The sequence below is a fragment of the Symphodus melops genome (assembly GCF_947650265.1).
Source record: "Symphodus melops genome assembly, chromosome: 7".
NCBI classification, from domain to species: Eukaryota; Metazoa; Chordata; class Actinopteri; order Labriformes; family Labridae; genus Symphodus; species Symphodus melops.
Window position 1 is genome coordinate 24,665,371 of NC_136697.1, and position 21,622 is coordinate 24,686,992.

The window sequence follows — 21,622 nt, forward strand, 5'->3', positions numbered from 1 at the left end:
GCTCAGGAAACCGGAATGTGAGTTACAATTTTGCTTTTTCGAGGCGCTGACAGTTAGATGTGGGGTTGGATGCTTGTGTAAAGTGTGTTAGTGATTCATTCAGACATGTTAGTAGGAGGCTCGTGTTTGTTCAAGTCTGTGCGAGAAGATATCCCACACCCCAAAATGACTTGTGTGTGTATGTATGTTTGTGTGTTTGTGTGTGTGTGACTTCAGTTCGTCCGTACGTCAGTGCAAATCTCACTTCCCTGTATCAATGCAAAGAGGGTAGTACCAGTTGAAGCTCGACTCGTCGCTCGATCCAGCCCACAGTTCTTTCCCCCCCGCCTCCCCTCCAACCGAGTGAAGAACTGAAGCATTGAGAAAACAAATGGAGGTGTTTTTTTATTTCCCTTCGCTCCTTCCCCCTCTCTTCTTGCCTCCTCTCCTTCACGTCCTCCATCTTTCCCCTCCTCCTCCTCCTCCTCCTCCTCCTCCCCCCCCTCCACTCCACCGCTCCGTCCTCTGTCTAGATGAAGTACTCCTTCTTGTCCTCTGCTCCAGAATGGCCTCCTTCCGCGTTGATTATGGCCGTGTCGGCATCGGGAGCGTCGTCCGAGCCCTTGGCCTCGTGGGTCAGATACGTTCCTGCAAAAGGAGGGAGGTAGAGGGGAAGAAATAAGTTTGCTGAGGCAGTAAAAGCAGAGCAGGGACTGTTTACAAACAGCAGAGAGGTGAGAGCTTCCAAAAATATTGTCTTAATTATATCCTCAGGTGTTTTTTTGGCAACATTTTTTGTTTCCCTGTCCTTTTTATGTGGGAGAATACGAATCCTTTGGGCCTGCTGGGGGACCTGACGTACACAGAATAACTTTTAAAAAGTCATCGTTAAGTGGGTATGATGCTGTGATTTTTATTCAAACAGGCTCTTTGTGAAACTTTTTTTTTTGGTAATAATTGTCAGAGCCACAGTTCAAGGCCAAATCTTTCTTTTGTTTTTTAACTCCCTGGGGGAATTAATTTGGTCCTCAGGTACAGAGAAGTCTAGACATGTAGGTTAGAAAACTGGGTTGTTGAGAAGTAAAAATATGCTGGCATCAGGGTCACATGTATTCATCCACAGCCTTACAATGACTACTTTTTAAAGTTTAGTGTGGACCTGCTTTCTGGTGAAATATGCAGCAGACGCCCTTAAATAAAATGTATTATTATTATTATAAATAACTTTTAACCAAACAGGAAGCTGGTGGCGCAGTGGTTAAGGACAGACCTCCAAGTGGGCGACCCGAATTCAAATCTGACCTTTGGCTCCTTTCTCACATGTCATCCCTCCCACTCTCTCTCTCTCTCCCTGATTTCTCACGCTATCCAATTTAAATTAAGATCATTTTGTCAGTTTGTTTTGCTGTTTTTTTTAAGGAATCCCAGAGAGAAAATTCATCCATTTTTTTAAATGTCTCTTTTTTTCCTCATGATAACAATGCTGTTTTGTGGGTCAAAAACAAGTCCAAAGAAACTGCTCTTAATCATGAGAAAATCACATGTGACATCCCGAGATATCGAGATGAATACAATACAATGAATCAATAACAAAATACTCGTTATCACAAGGAATCATATATAAAAGGATCAATTCATATCCACTTATCTGTACTTGGGGCTTTTTCTGTGATTGTACGGCACTTTCTAAAGTCCCTTCAACCGCTCTCCTGCAGACTTTAACACATGCAGGCAGCAGAGCATCAGTCCATCACTCCGTCCTTCTCTGCACAGGTTTCGTCACCAACTCAAGCGAGTCACGAATGCAGCAACAAGGACATAATCCCTCACAGAACACTGGCCACCAAGCAGCTGTGCTCAATAGTGTGGAGAAGCAGCAGAGACCATGGCCAGGGTTTTTATTTTATTTTTTAATATCTGGTTCACTTCGATGGTGAAACTTCATGAATCATGTCTTTTAAACTTTGTGCTTGTTTTGTTTGTTCACACTTTAAAAAAATGCTTTATTGAGTCCTGAGTTTGAGTGAATTTAAAGAAACTCGTATGTTGATGTCTCCCACTCACACAGCACATAAACAACAGAGAAACTAACAAACATCAAGGCCAGAAAGCAATTACGCTCCCGCCGCCTCACTTTAAATCACGTACGAGCAGAACATTGAAAATAAGCTGCTGACATCAAGAAATCTGTTTTCATAGAGGATGATGTGGAAATGTATTAAAGGCTAATGAATAAACATTCACCTTTTGTCATTCATTCATCTTCTTATTGAGCTTTGAGAGAGAAGTAAGTGCACTTTATGCTTAGAATACATATGAAGGTGTGAAAGCATTTGCATGTCTGTGTGCCCCTGCATTCAAATGCATGTTTGTGTGTGTGCGTGTGTGTGTGTGTGTGTGTGTGTGTGATCATGTCTTGGTACCCATGTATCCATATTTATGTAAGTGTATCCTGGTGTATGGTCATGCATGCATGCATGAGTGTGTGTGTGTGTGTGTGTGTGTGTGTGTGTGGGTGTGAGCAGTTGACCTTTGTGTCTGATGAGGTATCTGCCGAGGACGATGAGGAGGCAGAGCAGGATGAAGACGATTACAGCCACCACCCCTCCAATCACTGCATGGTCCACGCCCGAAGTTGTCGACATGGCTGTGGGGTCTTAAAGAAAGAGAGTTGGATGAAGAGAAAGGAGAAAAGAAGTGATGTAGTAAAGATAAGAAAACGGGAGGCATAATGAGAAAAAAAAACGGGGAAGGGGAGAATCGATGAGAAAGAAAGACAAAGAGCGACAGAAAATGAGGCAGAGACGGTAAAAAATAAGGGGATGGAGATTGAAAGTGGTGGGGGTGGGTGAATACAGTTGGAGATGGATGATGAAAGGCAGCAGAAACAGAGGGAGAGAATAATGGAGAGAGTGACAGACAGAAGGCAGAAAAGAACAGGGGAGTGGAGTGTCAATATGATGCTCGGGCACAGCGACAAACCTTCATCACAAGACAAAGACAAGGACGTGAAAAAAAGAAAAGAACAGAAAAGAAAATGGACCACCGCGTCACCCTCTGTTAATAATTGTTCGGGACCAACACGCAGCAGGATTGGGTGGTTTACAGACCGCAGGCCTGACCACTTGTAGAATCCTCGTCTGTGCGTGTGAGTTGATGTTGGGTGAAAATCGTGCCCCCTTTAGCTCTGATGATTTCTGTGTTACAGGATTTTATGCTCTTGTGTTTGATGAACACAAGAGCAAGATGAGAAATCCTATAAACTCTTGATAATTTATAATCCAAAGCGAATGAATCCGACATTCCTCCCCAGGCCTTAAGAGACCCAGATACTGTTTATGTCATAAATAGATTCAATAAAAAGCTTTAATTTATCCATGCTGGGCAGCTGTGGTTCAGTTAGTGGCATCGGTCGTCTCTAAACCGGACGGTCAGGGTTCGATTCCCAGCTCCTGCAGCATCCCCACTGCGGATGAATGGATCTGATCATTTCATTTAAAAATAGTGTTTTACATACTTTATTCATCCCTGAGGAGAATTCTAGTTTCACACAAACAGGCCCTATGAACATGTATTAAAGGAGAGACGTCAGAGTGGCACTGCTACACACTGTTGGAGTGTCTTGCTCAAGGGTACCTGGGCAGTACCCGGGAAGTGACCTGGCAATTCTCCTGCTAAACGACCAACTTCCATATGGACCGGGACTTTTAGCAGCGACCCTCCAGTTCACTCAAGTCCTTACAGACTGAGAAGCTTTTATAGTTAATTCTGATGGTCACTTTACACAGCAGCCTGTCAGACGAACAAGCTCAGGTCTATTAACCATATCCAGTTTGAATTATATCACACACATTTAGTGACTTTGATAAATGAATGAGAAGTCATTCAAACTAATAAACGTGTTGTTTGTCATGAAGCTAATGCATTTTTTAGGGTTTTTAAAGCTGCTCATTTGGGACGTCTTTTTCCATTAATAACTGATAACTGTTGTTTTTTCTGCCCGCACTCTTTCTTTAAGTCCTCTGGAAGTACGAGTAGTGTCTTTTTGCACCGTGCATCATAAAGAATGACTTTTGATTTATACAGAAAGAAAATAAACACTTAAATGTTTACTGAAAGATTAAATTGTCCAAGTTTCATTTTCTTAAAGCATGTATGATAAACATGTTTGTGTTGGACGATGAGGGAAGGAAGCTTGTGTTTCACTAAATCCATGCACGCAGAGCTTTTTATATCAAAGGCAGCGCTTTCAGACAAAGATACAATCGAGCTACTTTGATCCGCTAAAATAACCCTTTAGTGTATCTGAATACTTTGATCAAAGGTAGAAATAGGCATATGGTAAAATGGTAAAAATATAAGATCAAAGATGTAAAGTTGGAGAAAGCAAAGACAAAGTACAGAACAAACTTTTAACATACGCTGACACAGTTAGCCTGTCAGCAAACTCAGGATTAGATGATTTACTTACTCGCCCCCTTAAGAAAGGAAGCGCAGTCATCCCAAGTGTGTTGTATACTCTACTGATAAGCTACACATAGCGACTGTATGAATAACTTAAACACAGCAAACACAGCTTGAATTTCCCTCGGGATCAATAAAGTATCTATCTATCTATCTATCTATCTTATCATCTTCAACCGACCCAGGCTTCGTTTAGCCACCCACATACCCCCTTTGGGTCAAATTGACCCGACACGATGGTGACCCGATGGGCAGCGGACTAGTCACTGTTAAACGTTCCTCTTGTCAGGTCAGGTACTTTCTCTAATTATGTGCCTGACTCATGACGAAAAATACTAAATGTTCTCGAGTCAGTGTGCTCCTAACCTGACCTCTGTTTGTAATGATGATGCTACTTTACCTCTTCTATTTTGTTAGGCTTTTTCTTACTCTTCTTTTATGTTAATATTTATTTTATTGTCTTAACTGCATGTCGAAGGTCTCACAGTTTTTATATTGATGGCTTTTATCCATCCGGCCTCTGGTTCGTTTCATGCTTTGTCTTAAATTGCCTCTAAATGACTCTTTATCATTGTATGTATGGGTTTCCACTCAATGATCTGAGTATAAAGAAAAGTTGATGATCATAACTGCATCAAGTATAAAGTAAGATGAACTAGGATAACTTCCTGTTATATACCATTTGTTTATAGTAGAATGACCTACTTTGTTTGGTTGAACAAGACTTGAAAGTATTCTTCCGTAATGAAAAGATAAAGTACATTTTCCCCCGAGGAAGCTTGTGGATAAAGTTTACATTTCACGTGTTTTGATGCAAGATTTCACCCAACAGTGGAGATTTGGTTTTTTTTTCTCTTCACTTCAACCACTTTAGCTACTTGCCCCTCCGAGTAGAAAGCAATCTATGCGGAAATAATTTGATACATCATTTATTTCGCCAGACTTTTCCGTACGGATCTGAGGCTGGGCGTCAATTTAAAAGTCACTCAGACAGACACGAGGAGAAAGAAGCACTCGTCGACTCGCAAAGGCAGAAAATGACTACAAAAACAGATTGTGGAGTTAGACAAAGGAAAGTGAGGCAGGAATAAAAAAAATACGGCTTGCACTTTTTGAGTGTTGCGTATGGAGCAAATGAGGGCCGAGGATATAGCAAGTGGGCAGAGAGAAACAGCTAGTGTATACACCCAATAGGAGAAGATAGAGGCACAAAGACAAGACGATTTAAGAAAAATACAAGTGCAGCACCATCTGGGGTCCCTTACCGAGGAGTTGTTTGGTCATTTATAAGGGAAAAAGTCACATTTCAGGGGCAAGTTAAAGGGCATGACAACAGCCAGACAGAGAACGGGGAGAGGATCGAGGGGGGGGGGAAAAGAGTGGTGAGAAGGGGGGAGATACTCTCAGCACCAGTCAGAATGACACACGCACACACACATGGAAAGTCAAAGCGCACACTCGGGCTGGCCGGCGTGGAGGTGAGAGGGGGCATGCTGACGAGGCGAGACTGAGAATGAGCCCATAAATCCTGCTGTCAGCATCAAAGGAAAGCAGACAAGACCCGAGAACACCTCGAAGCCTGACCCCCACCCCATCCTCCTCTTCTCCCACCCGCACCCCCAAACACACACACACACACACACACACACACACACATAGAAACATTACACACACGTAAAAAACCACACATACACGCACACACAGAGGAAGTAGAGAGCTGTGTAAATAACTTGTACCACTTAAGGGGTCAGGATTGTGTGTGTGGTTGTGTTTTGTGTGACTTGTGGTAGTATGGAGGTGTGTAGTGTTTTAGAGCCTGCTCGCGCATGTATGGGCAACAACAGAGCATTACAGTAGCAGTCTAAAATATTCATCTCTCCGCTCTGAAGTCCCAATACTTTCTTCCCCAGATATAAAGACAACAACAGACAGAAGTACAGACAGACAGATAAACAGACAGACAGACGTAGTTTGAACGACAGGTGATTCGTGGAAAAAGTTATACCTGGCATGTTGTCTGCAGCATCTTCTTAAGTGGATGAGAAGATGATTGATTGTTGATGATGTTTGGATGGATGAATGGAAGGACGAAGGGATGGTTGGTTGGATGAGTGGAAAAGTGTGCGTTGGGTGGGGCAAGGGTTTATTTCAAAAGAAGAAAGAGGAAAACAAGAAAAACAAAAAGAACATCAGCAGTGACACGGCCACACGAATGCCATTTTTTCCTCCATTGTTTCCTCAAGTTTGTTCACGCAGACTGTGTGTGTGTGTGCATGTAAAAAAAAAAAAAAAAAAAAAAACTCCCAGTGTCGTTGGTTGTTCCAAAATACAAAAATCTAAGTTTTCATATGAAAGTTGTTTGGCATTTCATCTTCACGCAGTAGCCATTTTTCTCTGACATCATGGCCGGAAGTGATGCAGTAACGATGTTGTAATGATGTGTTGCTGGTTTCAAAATCAGTTTTTTTTTACGATTTCAATTGATAAAAAAAACAAAAAAAACATGGAGAATCTGGAAGGGCTTTGGACATGTTTTTAGTTTAAAACAATGTTAATAGCAACAACTTCCTGGTTTAAAACAGTGAACTCGTGTTAGCAAACTAAGGTAATTACAGCTATCTAATGGTTACATTAACTATCAATCATGACAGTAAGCTAGGAGTGGACATTAGCTGTTTTTGTTTTCAGATTCTGATGAATTAGGAAACATCATTACAGCAGCTGAACTCACTGAACATGTCAAGTTTTCTTTGTTTGCCAGTGTGTGTGCAAGAGTGTTACTCAGATGATTTTACCTGTGAAAGTGTTACCTCCATTCAGCTGGACGGAAACTGAGGGAGTAAGGGAGGAGGCGAGGGGGGAGTCGGAGCGAGTTGCAGCAGAGGGAGGGATGCTTGCAGAGGAAGTAGGTGAAGAAGAGTGTGAGGTGGAGTCGGGGGAGAATGTAAGGTCGGGGAAGAGGACGTTGGAGAGCGTGGTGGTGGAGATTTCGGGACTGGTTGTCAACTCAGCAGATGTGGTTGGGATGGAGGAAGGAGGAGAAGGGGAAAGGGAAGGGGAAGACTCGGGGGAGGTGTCAAGGGAGGAGGTGGATGTGAGGACAGGTGGTGAAGAGGAGGTGAAGGTAAGATCAGGTGGTGAAGAGGAGGTGAAGGTGAGGTCAGGTGGTGAAGAGGAGGTGAAGGTGAGGTCAGGTGGTGAAGAGGAGGTGAAGGTGAGGTCAGGTGGCGAAGAGGAGGTGAAGGTGAGGTCAGGTGGCGAAGAGGAGGTAACGGTGGGATCAGAGCCGGAGCCAGACAAGATATCAGGGGGAGAGGAGGATGGGAGGAAGGTGGGGGAAGAGGAGGGGGAAGTAGCAGGTAAATCTGAAACAGTTGGAGAGCCAAAGGAGAGGGAGGTGGTTTCCAGGGAGTCTAGGTCCACAGGATCTTTTTTAAGGAAGAGGAGGCGGAGGAAGATATGGCACGAGGGGGGCGTACGGCAGGTGTGAGCAAGCCCAGTGAAAAAATGGCCCAAAGATTCAACGACCAAGACACAATAAAGCGAAGGGAAAGAAGCGCAAGTATGAGCGAAAGCGGTTGGATGGTAAGCATTGACGGTTGTTGGTTATGGCGGCGCGGTTGGATGAGAAAAAAAAAAACAGGAAAGAAACAAAAGAAAATCAGAAGAGAAAAAGATGGAAGAACAAGCAAAAGCCACAAGAAGAAACGATAGAAACAAAAAAAAAAGGTGATGAAGAAAAGTAAAAGAAGAACAACTTTTTCCACATCTGTTTCCCCCCCTTCCACCGCCACTCATCCCTCTTTCTAAATTCTTTTCACTTTTCTCTTTTTCTCGTTACCTTGCACCAGGAGTGTGTACTCCCCCAGGCTATTTCCGATGCCGTTGTCAGCGTTGCAGAGGTAGACGCCGTCATCTGATTTGTTGAGCATCTCGAAGCGCAAGAAAGCACCGTCGGCCTTGGCCAGTGGAGGGAGCTCTCCATCCTTCTTCTGCCACACGTAGGATGAGGGCCTGAGACAGGGGAGAGAAAAAAAAGAGACACAAAGAGAGAATAAGAGTCCTGAGGTGAACTGCGTGTGCTCTGCTTCAGTAAGTTAAAGTAAAAATCAAAAGAGGGGCGAAGTGATGAGAGGGGAAGGGGAGCTGTGACAAGTGCTGCAGGAGGGAGAAGAAAAAAAAACACACGAAATGATCAAGGGTAAAGTGAAGATGGAAAGAGAAAGAGAAGAAAGAGTCAGGAGGAGAGGAGAGGCTGGGAGGGACAATGATGAAAAAAGAAAAGATAAAAGCAGGAGAGGAGTGCAAGTGAGAGCAAATAACAAAAAGAGATGGATGTAAATGTAACAAAACAGAAGAGGAGCAGAGGGAGAATTAACAACTTTGTGGATTATAAGACAATGGACCTCTGGGCACAGACATGTATGAGGCCACACGCCCGCCTTCCTTCAGAGAAAGACTCACATCGCTTCATAAGCACTTTGTGTCTCTTTGTTGTTAGTTTGTGCCTTTCTTTTAACCTGTGTAGTTTTCAGTCTCTTTCAAGTTGTTTGTGCATCTTTGCTGGTGTTTTGTGACTCTAGGATGTTTTTCTCGTCTCTTTTCAGTTGCTTTCTTTGTCCTATAGTGGATATTCAGAATCGTTTTTTGTGTCTTTTTGTAGTTATTTGGTTTCTCTTTAAGTGTTGTGTGTCTCTTTGAAGTTTTTCTCATCTCTATTCAGTTGCTCTCTTTGTTTTGATGTTGTTTTGTGTCTCTTTGTAGTTGTTTTGTGTCTCTTTGAAGTTGTTTTGTGTCTCTTTGTAGTTGTTTTGTGTCTCTTTGAAGTTGTTTTGTGTCTCTTTGAAGTTGTTTTGTGTCTCTTTGTAGTTGTTTTGTGTCTCTTTGTAGTTGTTTTGTGTCTCTTTGAAGTTGTTTTGTGTCTCTTTGAAGTTGTTTTGTGTCTCTTTGTAGTTGTTTTGTGTCTCTTTGAAGTTGTTTTGTGTCTCTTTGTCGTGTTTGTTTTCACATATCTGTGAAATAGTTAGCCTAAATTTGTGGTAGTCGGGAATCTCGATGTTTGTTTTTTGTGCAATTACATAAGTCGTTTAAGTGTCTATGTTTTGTTTATCTGTCTCTTTGTTCTTGTTTTTATCTCATTGTAGTTGTTTTGGTGACTGTTTTCTTTGTGGTTGCGATGCTCCTTTCGTCTGTTGTCTTTGGAATCAGATTTATAGTGTTTTGTTTTTCTTAATGTTGACTTTCAAACATGAAGTCCTTTTAACCCGAAGCTCTTGGCTGGTGGCCCCCTGACCCCTTTGGCCCCCTGACCCCTTTGGCCCCCTGACCCCTTTGGCCCATCACTCATCCCTCCAAAGGAATGACAGAGAGAGGGAGTGCACTGAAAGTTTTTTGCGGCAGTAAAAAAGAAAGGATGAAAACAATAAGACAGAAAGAGATTAAAAGAGATGGAAAGAGAAGAAGACAACAGAAGAGAGATCAGCATTTCAAATCAGGCTGTGTTAAAAAAAAAAATCCATTCTGCATAACAGATTGTGTATGAGAGAGATAGCGAGACGGGCCCTGATAAAAGAATCAATTATGTAAATGTGCGGGTCCTTATGCGCTGTACAGTAATTACAATGACGGGGAGCCTGAATCGAGGACAGACTTGAACGAGCTGGACTGATTAATCGCTCGTCAAAAAAGTGAAACAATCTCAGCGACATCTAAAGGTACAATCCGTAAATTCACCATGGAGGCCAAGTGGTTATTTGTGGTTCTGCCAGCAAAGACAGCAACAGTATATCATCAATACCCACCTCTTCAGAGCACTATATTATGAGCTAGTTTGATGTCTTAGAAAGGCAAAATCTACAACGACTCTATCTGTTGTTGCCGCTGGGCAAAATCCAGAGAGAAAGCTAATGAGAGACATGGTTTGCTCCCTTGACACCTGCTGCTGTGCAAACACCAGGGAGACAGTGGGGAAGTTCAAAGTTTTGAATATGTGTCATTTAAGGAATATTCGTCTTAAAAATGTTTAAAAAAAAAAAAGAAGAGCTCCAGAGTTCAGTAAACTTTCCTGGAGCTAATCTAAAAATGAATAAACATGAATCACATTTAAAAAAGCATGTCTCCGCCATGTCTGACTTCACTGTTTTGTTATCGTCAATAAAATGTAATCAGCTGTTGTACAACGCTGCAGCCAAAATTATAGATAATGTGCAATTAACTGAACAATTAACTTCACATTCACAGGCTGCAACTGGTGTCGTGTTGTTAAACGAAATGCTTAAAAGTCAATCTCTGTTAAGTGATCGGCTAGACGATGCTGATAAATTCAACCACGCATGTCCAAAATCTATCCGGTTTTTATTCTTGGCTATGAGCTCAGCTTTGCAGGAAACTTTTCACTTAGCATGCATGCATTAATAAACACTGCACACAAGTTATAATATGCTCCAAGACATTATTTTATTTGCAATTATGGGTACTTTGGTGCTGGATTTCCCCCCCCTCTCTCATCTATAATCACTGTTAACATAAAAGCCAAAGGGTGTTTTTACCCCCTTAATTATTAACATGAGAATCGCTAAGTAATGTTAATGTCTTCAATCTTTGTAATCCAAGACTTAATTCTCCAAAAAGTCAGTGTTTTTACAGTCATAAAGCATGAGTCTTGTTTTATTTTAGCCCGGGTTCCTATAGAAGATGGACATACGTACACCGCTCCTATCTCTGTTTTAAATAAACAGTGACAGATGTACAGAGTGCATCAGTTTGTTGAGATCACAATTTGACTGTTTTGATTCAATCAAAGCGAGTGAAGTTTCAAGACACCTCAATCAGCTGCACATCTTTTTTTTAAAAAAGAAGAAAAAAAAAAAAGCTCTGATGAACCCGCTGTCTCTCCCTCCCTGCCAAACGCCAGACAACATGCAGACAAAGTCAGCAGCTAGCCAGTGAAGATAGCGGAGCAATTATCTACTCAAGCGACATATATTTCCCTCAGGAGTTAGTTGAGACCAAATCAAAGCTAAAAGAAGAGTGAATATTGGTCCAGCACAGACGCTAAATGAATGTTGATGTTGCTGTGAGTCTGCCTGATGTGTAAATAAGCCTCTGTTTGCTAACTTGTTCCCCTAAACAACTTTATAAAGAGATCAAATGTTATAAGTTTACAACGTATTGCTTTGCCCCTAAGTGGACAACAGAATCAATAGAAAGGCTCGACGATGGGTCAGAAATATATTGTTTAATTTGCAGAAAGCCATTCCTTAAAGTATCGGGCACCACTGTAGCTGTGAGAGCTAACACAAACACAAACACACAGGAGCGTCATTTATCCAGGGCTGTTTGAGCTGTGGATTAACACATTAGTTGTGCTTTAAGTGCTTACTGAATCTGAAGAATGTCTGCAGGATGGTTTAACATACACCAAAGTGCTCTCCACATTTCATTCACATGTTCATTTTTTTTAAAGAGGATTTTTTTTTTTTTTAAAGGGACAAAGGTTACTGTGTAATTACTTGGAGTCCAAACTAGAGCATCATAAGGGATATAGAGATTTGGATTCACAGTTTATACTTTGCAGTGTCAATTCATGTTTGTTTTAGTCTCTTCAGGGGATTTGTAAAGAAGAAAGATACGCTGAGGAATATGGCCGACCTTATCCTCTCACAGGTTACAGATTACTGTAATCCTGTTACATGTCACCTGCTGCTGTTTTCTAACCATGACCTTGCACACGTGAGGAAGCTGGCACGCAACACAGCCAAAGTTATGCAAAGGCTTTTCAGACAGAGATGTGTCAAGAGAACGGCCTTAGGAGGTTTAACTCGGGTAAACGACTTTAAACTCTGAAATGTGATGAAATTGCGAGCACTCCTGGGCCGTGCTGATTGAATAGATAGGAAACATAATAGAATGTAGAGCACGAATGTCTATTAGAAAGCTCCTGCTGACAGGCGCCAAAGAAACAGTGTAGAATTTGATTGGGTAGGTTTTCCTTTGAACCTGACAGGATGTGACCACGCAGAGAAAAAGTGTGTGTCACGGAAGAGAGTGCGACGCTCTTTGAGTTTGATTGGGGAGGGCAGCTCGAGAGGTGGAGGGATCTGAGTGGCTGCGTTCAGTCGGAGGAAAGGTGTCGTCGCGGTGATTGGGTTTTGACTGACAGCGCCGGGGGCAACCTGTATCTGATTTGATTGGACACCGGCTCATCCAAAAGCGGCGTTGCACATAACCGAGCATGCTCTTTCTATCTATCTCGTACTCACACCCAGACACACACTTTCTTTCTCTTGTTTGCTCTCCCTGTCTCTGTCTTAGTCATTCGCTGCTTGTCACCAAATCTATCTGTCTTCTCTCCGCCTACGCTTTTCCCCGCTCCCCTCCACCTCTCCCTTTCCTGTCGGTTTGTTTTCCTTCCCTCTCTACCTCGTCTCTCTTCTCCTTCTATACCCTCGTTTTCTTTTTTAACATACAGCCTCTTCCACTCAGCAGACGCTTTTATCCACAGCCTCTCCCTGTGCTATGAGTTAAGTACATTTTTAGAATAGGAGAGTCCATTGGGAGCTGAACCCTCAACCCTCATACTGTCAGGGCCATTTCAAACTACAGAGAGTCTTTCATCGCTATAGAGCAAGACTTTTTTTTTATATAGAACATGCATCATTTAATGGATGCTTTCATCCACAGACTCTAATTGTTTCACAAATAAATAGATTTCTCGTTCAGGTGGTCCCTGCGAGAGTTGAACCCGTGACCCTTCAACACTGTTCACGTCTCGCGTTTCTCCTGTCGACAGTTTATCGACTGCCTCGCTGCCTGTAAACGCACGTTCACGCTGTGACAGTCAACTCCTCCTTCCCCGCCCCCTATCTGTCCGACTGCCGATCAAATTAAGCGGCTAATCTTAGTCCTGTAGCGGCTTCCTTTGATGAGCTGACGGGAAGGAGGGGGGGCGAGGGGGGCAGGGGGTGGTTGATACGAGGAGGTTGGTGGGGGGGGGTGGGGGGGGGGGTGGGGGGGGGGGGCGGTTTAGAGGGAAAAGGTGTGAGGCGAGATAGAGGAGAGTTATAAGGAAGGACGGGGGGGGGGGGAGTGGATGGCGAGGCGTCGCGTTGACAAGACGGAGGGGAGAGAACGAGCCGTGAGTGACACAGCGGTGGAGAGATACACGGTGATGAAGGGTAGGAGAGAGGCAGAGAGGAAGGAGGGGGGAGGAGGAGGAGCAGGAGGAGGGGAGATCGATGGCTCTGGTTGGCTGGAGGTTCATCTATAATGTAGAGAAGCCGGGGGATAGAGTGAATCTGTGTGGGCAGATTTTAAGACTTTTGTTTTCGTGTGTGTGTGTCTGAATATTTGTGTCCACACTGTATCAGTGAACACCTGTACGCTTGTACAAGCAGGTGTTACTGCGCTCCTGCGTGTGAGCGTGTTTACATGTCATGTTTAAACGAGAGTCCACCCGATCGAGGAGGTGTCACGTGTCCGCTTACAGTACGAGTGTGTTAGTTGTTGTGTTCAGATTGTCAGCGCTGCTCCTGGCATTTTATCAAATGTGATCTGAGTGTGTGTGTGTGTGTGTGTGTGTGTGTGTGTGTGTGTGTGTGTGTGTGTGTGTGTGTGAGCATTTTGAAGGATTTTGTTGTGATTGTGTACCTGACGCTTAATTCAGACCTTTGCAGCGAAGAGCTGTGAGTGTGTTTACACGTGTGTCTGCATCTTTATATGCTGATGTGGAGTGCCTCTTAAATCAAATGAGACCTTCTTCATGGCCAGAGGCTCTGATTGGAGCAGCAGCAGCACCTTGTCAGCCTCTTTCTTACAGTCAGGGCTAACATCCGTATGTGCTTGAGAGAAAGCAGGCCACCTTTAATTTTATTAGGTGAAGCATAAAGATATATCAAATCTTTTTGGACATTTTCATTACTTCAGAACGACATTTAGGATTTGCATCTTATTCAAGGCAAACGATTAGATAAGTACTGAGTTTTGGGGAGGGGGGTTTCTGAAAGGAAACATTTTTTTTAGATAAGCGTGGTGGATCATATCGAGGAAAGTCTGTCTTTCATCACGTATAGTCCGACAAGCACGTGGAGACATGAGAGTAGAGTTAAAGAGACATATGTGACTGGACATTTAGCTGCCTTTATAAGACACTTGTTTCATTGGACTTCAGGTTGCACAACGTGTTACATGCTCTTTTTGTGAGAGCATGTAACTACCTGAACCAATCAGAACCAAATAGAACCATAAATGAATCATACATGTACTGTGTGGTCTGACATACTGAAAGAACCAACTACATTTGTCTATTGAAGTCCTGTAATTTACAAGACTTCTATCAAAATCTATAAACCCTGTCAGTCAGTGAATTCCTTTTTTTAAGAGCCCTCCTGATTTTATTTTCCTTCAGGACTCACACGAAAAAAGTGATTTTAAGCCTAGCTCACTAAGAAGACTGATAGTTTTGATTGACAAAACAGGTACATATTTTTTGCATGATTTCATCACCTAATCTTTGAATAAACTATCCACTAAGTGTGTTATGGTTGTTAAAGTTTCTACATGTTAATCTAATCTCAGAAAAGACAGAGCCTCTAAGTCCGCATGAGATGTTTGGCGCCCCCCTACAGCTCTTCAGACCCCAAGTTAAGAAGCAATGATGCTGGTGAATGTGTGAGGATATGTGATGTTTAAACAGTGACAGAAAAGAAAAGGTGTGTGCGCACACTTTGTAAATCAGTGCAGGTAGAGACTGTGATTCAATTATTTATTTGTGTGTGTGTCTTACTCAGGATTGCTGTTGCCCACACACTGAAGATGAAACTTCTCTCCCTCTCTTGGTAGATTGCTGTGAGGCACAATCTGCACGTTAGGGGAATCTAAAAGAGGAGGAAAACACACACACACAGACACACAGAGTAAAGTTACAAAACACAGAGCTCATACCTGAACAGACTTGGACACAGCACCGATAGTCTCATTCATCCTTGTCTCCATCTACTCCCATCTACATCCTGTAGGCGTCACCCTCTCTCTGCCTCCCACAATGACATAACCCCCCCCCTCCCTTACACAACTACATAATTTTCTCTCTGCCATGCAGTACCGCTGAGTCGGCCACATGGTGGCAGCACGGACAAAGACTCCGATGTGGATCTATTCCTAGTTTCATTTCAGATGATAACCTGCCCTTTTTATCCACAGTGACTCGAGTCTGTGCGAGTAGAAGCAGCAGAGGAAGGTGAAATTCCAGTGTGGTCATTATTCCAGGTAGCTAATGTAAAATTATTGGAGCAGAGTTTGAACTGTAAATGAGGAGAAATGTGCCTCATATCAGGGACGAGTAAGGCAGGTATAAAAAAACAGAGCAGTTTGAAATTTCACTTTGCAAATGTCCCTGTCCTCTATTATTTTCCCAACATCCTCTACATCCCCTTCCCCACTCAAACCCCATTTCCCAGTGGACTCACACAGCACCCGCAGGGCCTGCTCGCTCCTCTTGTCCCCCGGGGCCAGAGAGGGATGGTCGACGGCGCAGGTGATGAGGGCTTTGTCGTCACTGCGACTCACCACCAGGTCAAGCTCGCTGCTCACGTTGTATGTGGGATCATCTGGAACGGACTCCACGACGTCGGGACGTCCTGAAGTGGAGAGGGGCGAGAAGAAGGGGGGGGGGGGGGGGAGGGTCAGGAGGAAGGTGTCTGCATCTTAAATGGAGACACTGATACAAAAACAAACACTTAAGCAGTGAAAATGTTTTTTTAACTGTAATTAGGATGTGCTGGTGCCATGTTGTAGGACTGCACAGAACTGCAATGACCCTCATTTGTTCCCATTAAATGAAAAATGTCGTCTCTGTGCGGTTACCTTGCACCTCGGGGTGTTTTGTCCTGCTATCTATCACCATATGCCACATACACTGTGAGTTCAACAGTGCGGCATAATTCCACACATTTCTACAGCAGTATACTGTAGCTCCCTTTTTCTGGCACATAAAAGGATCAATTTATTCTGCTGACTCATTCAGTGATGTACACAAATGATTCATCCAATAAAAAGTGATTTTAGGACAACCATAAAACTTTGCATCATAGTATATCTGCAGGACTATCTTTAGCTTGAAGGTAACCAGGATTAACAGGAATAAAAAGGGTCTGAGAGATGTATTTCTTTTATGTTTCTAAAGCTTTGAGACAATTAGTTAATAAGTAGATCAATTTGTAAAAGCAACGTATTTGTATAATGCTTAGTGTTTTCAGACATTCTTTAAGCATTAATGTAAAAAAGTTAACTGCTGATAACGAAGTGGTGCCCCATGTGAGGCAGTGGTCTTCCAGGCAGGAGGCCCAGGTTCGGGTCCGACTGTTGGTTCCTGTCCTGCATGTTATTCCCCGACTCTCTCTCTCTCTCTCTCTCTCTCTCTCTCTCTCTCTCTCTCTCTCACTCTCTCTCACTCTCTCTCTCTCTCTCTCTCTCTCTCTCTCTCTCTCTCTCTCTCTCTCTCTCTCTCTCTCTCTCTCTCTCTCTCTCTCTCTCTCTCTCATCTGTCCTATCTCTAAAAATAGAGGCACAAAAGGCCCAAAAATCTTAAACATAAAAAGTACAAATAAAAAAAATTACCTGGCTCAGTTTCTTTGATGTGAGCACTTTTTGCAGTTCCTGCTTAATATGAATGTACATTGAATATTTCTGGACTTTTGGACTGTCAGTCACAGTAAGAGTCATTTGGAGAGACTTGGCCTTTTCCTTCATTTCTGACATTTTATGGATGTTTAAATATTCATTCAGTTATAAAGAAAACTATTTATTTATTCATTTATTCTTAGATGTAAATATGATGACCGTAATCTCTTTTCAGTCCCAAAATGTGATGTGATTGTGGTCAAATGTTCTCTCTAAAGAGTATAAATAACCCCAGACTGTGCCAGTTTCATATTCCGCCACAACATCCTTATTCCTCATCCTCAAAGCGGCAAATGCCATTGTTGTATGTTTGCAGCTCCGAATGTCAGCTAGAGTTGAAAAAGTCCAGTGCCCACAATGCCCCTGTAATGTAACATAAGTAAACAGCACGCAGCACGCCCGCTCATGTTTACTAACCAGGCCAGTCTGTGATGTTTCATGCTGAAGGACACCAAAGAGACCAGGGAGGCTAAAGATCTGATGCTGCTGCGTCCAGCTTTTTCTGGACTCGCTGTTGCTTAGGAGACAGCTTCTATTTCACATGATGTAATGCAAGAGTGAGAGGACGGAGAGGGAGCTATACCCACGAACAGAGCTGTATCTTTGCAAATACTGAGGCTCTACAGCATCTTAACGGCAATCTGTTGCAGCCATACTTTGTTATTTGGAGTTATAAAACAGGTCTGTTCTACGGTTTATGTTAAGTCGTCAAATGCATTCTTTCCTGTTTGCGGCTGTTTCCTTTTTTTATTTTTATTTTACATTTCAGGCAGCAGCTGCAGCTGTGCTTGCAGAAAAAAAAGAATGAGAAGAAAAAGAAGGCAGGTGTGTGTGTGTGTGTGTGTGTGTGTGTGTGTGTGTGTGTGTCCTTGCAGTAGCACTAAGCGCAGAGTAAGACAAATATGAAAGCATAAAAACAGTGCACACTGTCATCCGGAGATCGCACTCTATTGTAAGAAAAAAACATCAAACCGGGTGGTCAGAGCGTGAAAGTGGTTGGTGAATCTTGGAAAGTGGACCGGAACTTTATCACTTTCTCCTGCATGAACCTGCACACTCACACACACACACAAACACACCCACACACACACACACACACACACGTGCACCTGCACACACATGCACCTGCACACACATGCACGGTCACATGTAGGTCAAGCTCATGAATAACATATACACAGAGGAGACAGAGATAGAGGCAAGGGAGCAGATTGGAAAACACACTTTTTTCTCTCTTTTTCTCGTGCACACATGGATATCATGGACCCCTCCTCCACCTCCTCCTCCTCCTCCTCCTCCCTCTCCAGAGAACTCTCCAAATACCACTGAATCTAATGACATCTCTCTTTTTATTACCATAACCAGTCCTCTGACCCGTAGAGAAAATTAGTTTACTTTCCAGGTGCATTTCAATAATCCTACGCCACTCAAAGGAGTCTTTTCGTCACTGTCTGCCTCTCTCGCCCTCCTCCTTGCTCCCCCTCTCTCTCTTTCTATCAAGCACACACAAACACAGACAGTATACAGCCTTTATTAAAGACCATGGATCCCCAACACCAGGCCTGGGAATGGAGAAATGCTGTTTGTTTACTCACCAACTCCAGTGTACCTCATACGTTTGAGCTTTAATAAGTTTTTCAAGCCCAAAGGGTCATGGAAGTGACTCAACAGCGTTCATTAAGGGAAAAAATAAGATGCAGTCAGTCTAAGGGCCCTTTTTCCCCAAGACAGCAGTGATGCACATTTATTCATAATTCACATTTCCTCAGTTTATTAAGAGATAATCAGCCTAGATTTGCATGTCAGCTGCTGCAAGCCGAGCAACAAGCAAGTCGCTGAGGAAAGCAGCAACAGGTTGTGTTGCTCTTAAAGGGCCAGTTCACCAAGACGATGAAAAAAACAAACCCATTTAAGCCCTGCAGATCATTTTATTTTGTAAATCTGGGGTTTCTAGTTATTCATGTAAGATATTTCTGTCTTCACCGAGACACATTTGAGTGCGAGGAAATTCTTAGAATTGAAAATAGATTTTCAACAGTTACATTTCTCTCCAGAAACAGGGTCGTGATTACGTCACATAATCCACAGAAGAAGCTGTGCAAAGTATTTCAATTCAAACTGGAATGATGTTTCTCTGTCGAAACTTTGTTTTGCTGAAAACTGTGTGGCCCTGTTTTTTTCTTCTCCTCTTTTTGTGCATTATTCTGAGAAAAACCAGAATGTGTTTTCTGGAAACAGTGGGTGCTGTTGAATTTTTAAAAATGTTATTTTTCATTGCCGTGAGCACCAAAACTGATGGCGCTAGTCTCAACCATTCTGACAGGATAGAGGCAGAAAGCCTCAGCAACACATCCAAACTTTGACAAATAAAATACAAACTATCCGAAAGGCTAGATTCTCCATGTGAGTGAGAGTGTCAGCAAATCAACCCTTTAAACTGGATTCAACATCCTTAAAAATATCTTAGTATGCTATCGTAAAAGAGACGTGCAAGAAATGAACTGTCGGGCAAAAAAAGCATTAAAGTAAGTATGTAAAGCACAATGTGCTCTAGTTTGTGACTTTGTGCACATTAAGCAATGGGACTTAAATGTTACACACACTACAGCTAATCAAACCTGGTAGTGTCCATGAACAATGTTACAACAATGGACGTCACCACCTTCGTTTGACATCATGTCAAGGATATCTATGGAAAACTAAAGACCCATGGACCAAGGTTGTTAAGAGCTGGTGTTTTTTTTTTTTTAGCCTTTTACCTCATATCAAACTGTACGTCATTTGTCTAAACTGCTGTTTATAAGTTGCTGCTATTAAACAACTAAGTCACTTTAACTTTCCATTCACAGAATGTCTTAATCGTCCTTCATAGTTTACTTTACTCCACTCATAGTCTAGTTGTGTATGCCTCTTCTCATATTTGTATTTAACTGATCTATTCTGTTTTGTATTTTTATTTTGGACTACCTGCTTCATAAATCACTTTGTGTTGCTACAACGCCCAGAGTATTATCGTATCTTATCTCATCTGAATGTAACAACACTCTAACCCTTATCTGGTGCGATGCCCATCCATTGAAACAGCAGTAATTGGGGAGTGCCGGTAGCCTGTGATTGGTGCACACGCCCCATGTACAGTCACTGGGACTTGGACAACTTAAAGTCTAAAGTCAATTTTGTTCCATATCAGTAGGGAAGTGAAAGAAAAGGTTTATTCTTTAGATGTAAATATGATGACAGTAATCTCTTTTCAGTCCCAAATGTGTCAGTTTCACATTCTGCCACAACATCCTTATTCAGGATAAAACCTACAAAGAAAAATCCCCTTTCAAAGCCACATCGTGACATCCTCAAAGCGGCAAATATCAATGTTGTTTGCAGCTCCGAATGTCAGCTCGAGTTAAGTGGAAAAAGTCCAGTGGCCAGAAAGCCCCTGTAATGTAACATAAGTAAACAGCACTGAGCACGCCCGCTCATGTTTACTAACCAGCAGCTGACTTTGTGTTGTTGCAAAACACACACACACACACACCCCAGAAAAAAAGACTGAATTCCCAGTGTGAATGGACGCTGTACACTAGACAAATCAAACATTTCAGTAATTGGGCTTTTACACCAACACAAATCTCCTGAAAAACTCCTGACACTTCACTCAGACGTCACCCGGAGTTTCTTCTTCCACACCCTGAGGATTTATTCTGCACATGTAGACTATAGTCCTCCAAGTGGGTCAGCCGGGTTCGAATCAGACCTGTGGCACCTTTCCGACATTTCATTCCCCCACTCTCTCTCTCTCTCTCTCTCCATTTCTGACTCCATCCTTCAATAAAGCCACAAAATAAACTACAAAAAAACAGCAACAATGTTAATTTCAATTTAAAGATACAGAAGTGAAACAGATCATTTGCAGAAATGATCTGCTGACTCTTTGCGGACCTCTCAGCTCTACACAGTAAACGTCTTAGAGCTCATTGTTTTGGTTTTCAGGCACGGGGAGTTTTCTGCTCTGTTTCTGGAACAATGGTATGTCCCACTGCTTCACTTAAAAAGATAAAAGAAAGCCATCTCTGAACTCTAGATCATCATGCAGACACAAACACAACTCTAAATGAACCACATTGCTGCTGGATATGTATATGAGCCAGGGATTATTACTGCACCATGTTCAACATATTCACTTTATAAGGTGAGAAAATGTTCATGTTGCTTGCAGCTTGTTCATAAATTAAAACTCAGCCATAATTACTGAAAGCCACTGATAGAGTCTCGCCTTTTTAAGGGCTTATATTCCAGGACACTCTGGAAAAAAAGATTTTTAATCTGAATGAGTTTTTTTTCCTGGTTAAATAAAGGTTAAATAAAAAATAATAATATTGAAAGACACCATTAACAGTTTGTTATAATGGCCGCATTAACCCAAGTTATATGTCATAAGCTGTGTCAGGTTCAAGAGGCATATCGCCCTGAGCAATGTGCAACCACATTTAGCACAGGCATGTGG

The 21,622-nt window shown here is 42.6% G+C and overlaps 1 protein-coding gene across 5 annotated transcripts in view; it reads right to left on the reverse strand.

The window, feature by feature from the left end:
• Nucleotides 1–215: 215 nt before the first annotated feature.
• cadm3 (cell adhesion molecule 3) overlaps nt 216–21,622 on the reverse strand; it is a 97,138-nt gene continuing 75,731 nt past the window's right edge. Inside the window, exons 6-12 of one of the 5 annotated variants that reach the window (XM_079348446.1) lie at nt 15,909–16,079; nt 15,227–15,317; nt 8,285–8,457; nt 7,239–7,871; nt 6,449–6,469; nt 2,510–2,635; nt 216–627 (exon numbers count right to left, since the gene is read on the reverse strand). In XM_079348446.1, the coding sequence (XP_079204572.1) occupies nt 509–627; nt 2,510–2,635; nt 6,449–6,469; nt 7,239–7,871; nt 8,285–8,457; nt 15,227–15,317; nt 15,909–16,079 (1,334 nt within the window). In that variant the 3' untranslated portion in view covers nt 216–508. Of the gene's footprint in view, nt 628–2,509; nt 2,636–6,448; nt 6,473–7,238; nt 7,872–8,284; nt 8,458–15,226; nt 15,318–15,908; nt 16,080–21,622 lie in introns of all 5 variants that reach the window. The other 4 variants (XM_079348445.1, XM_079348448.1, XM_079348447.1 and 1 more) reach the window with 4 other exon arrangements.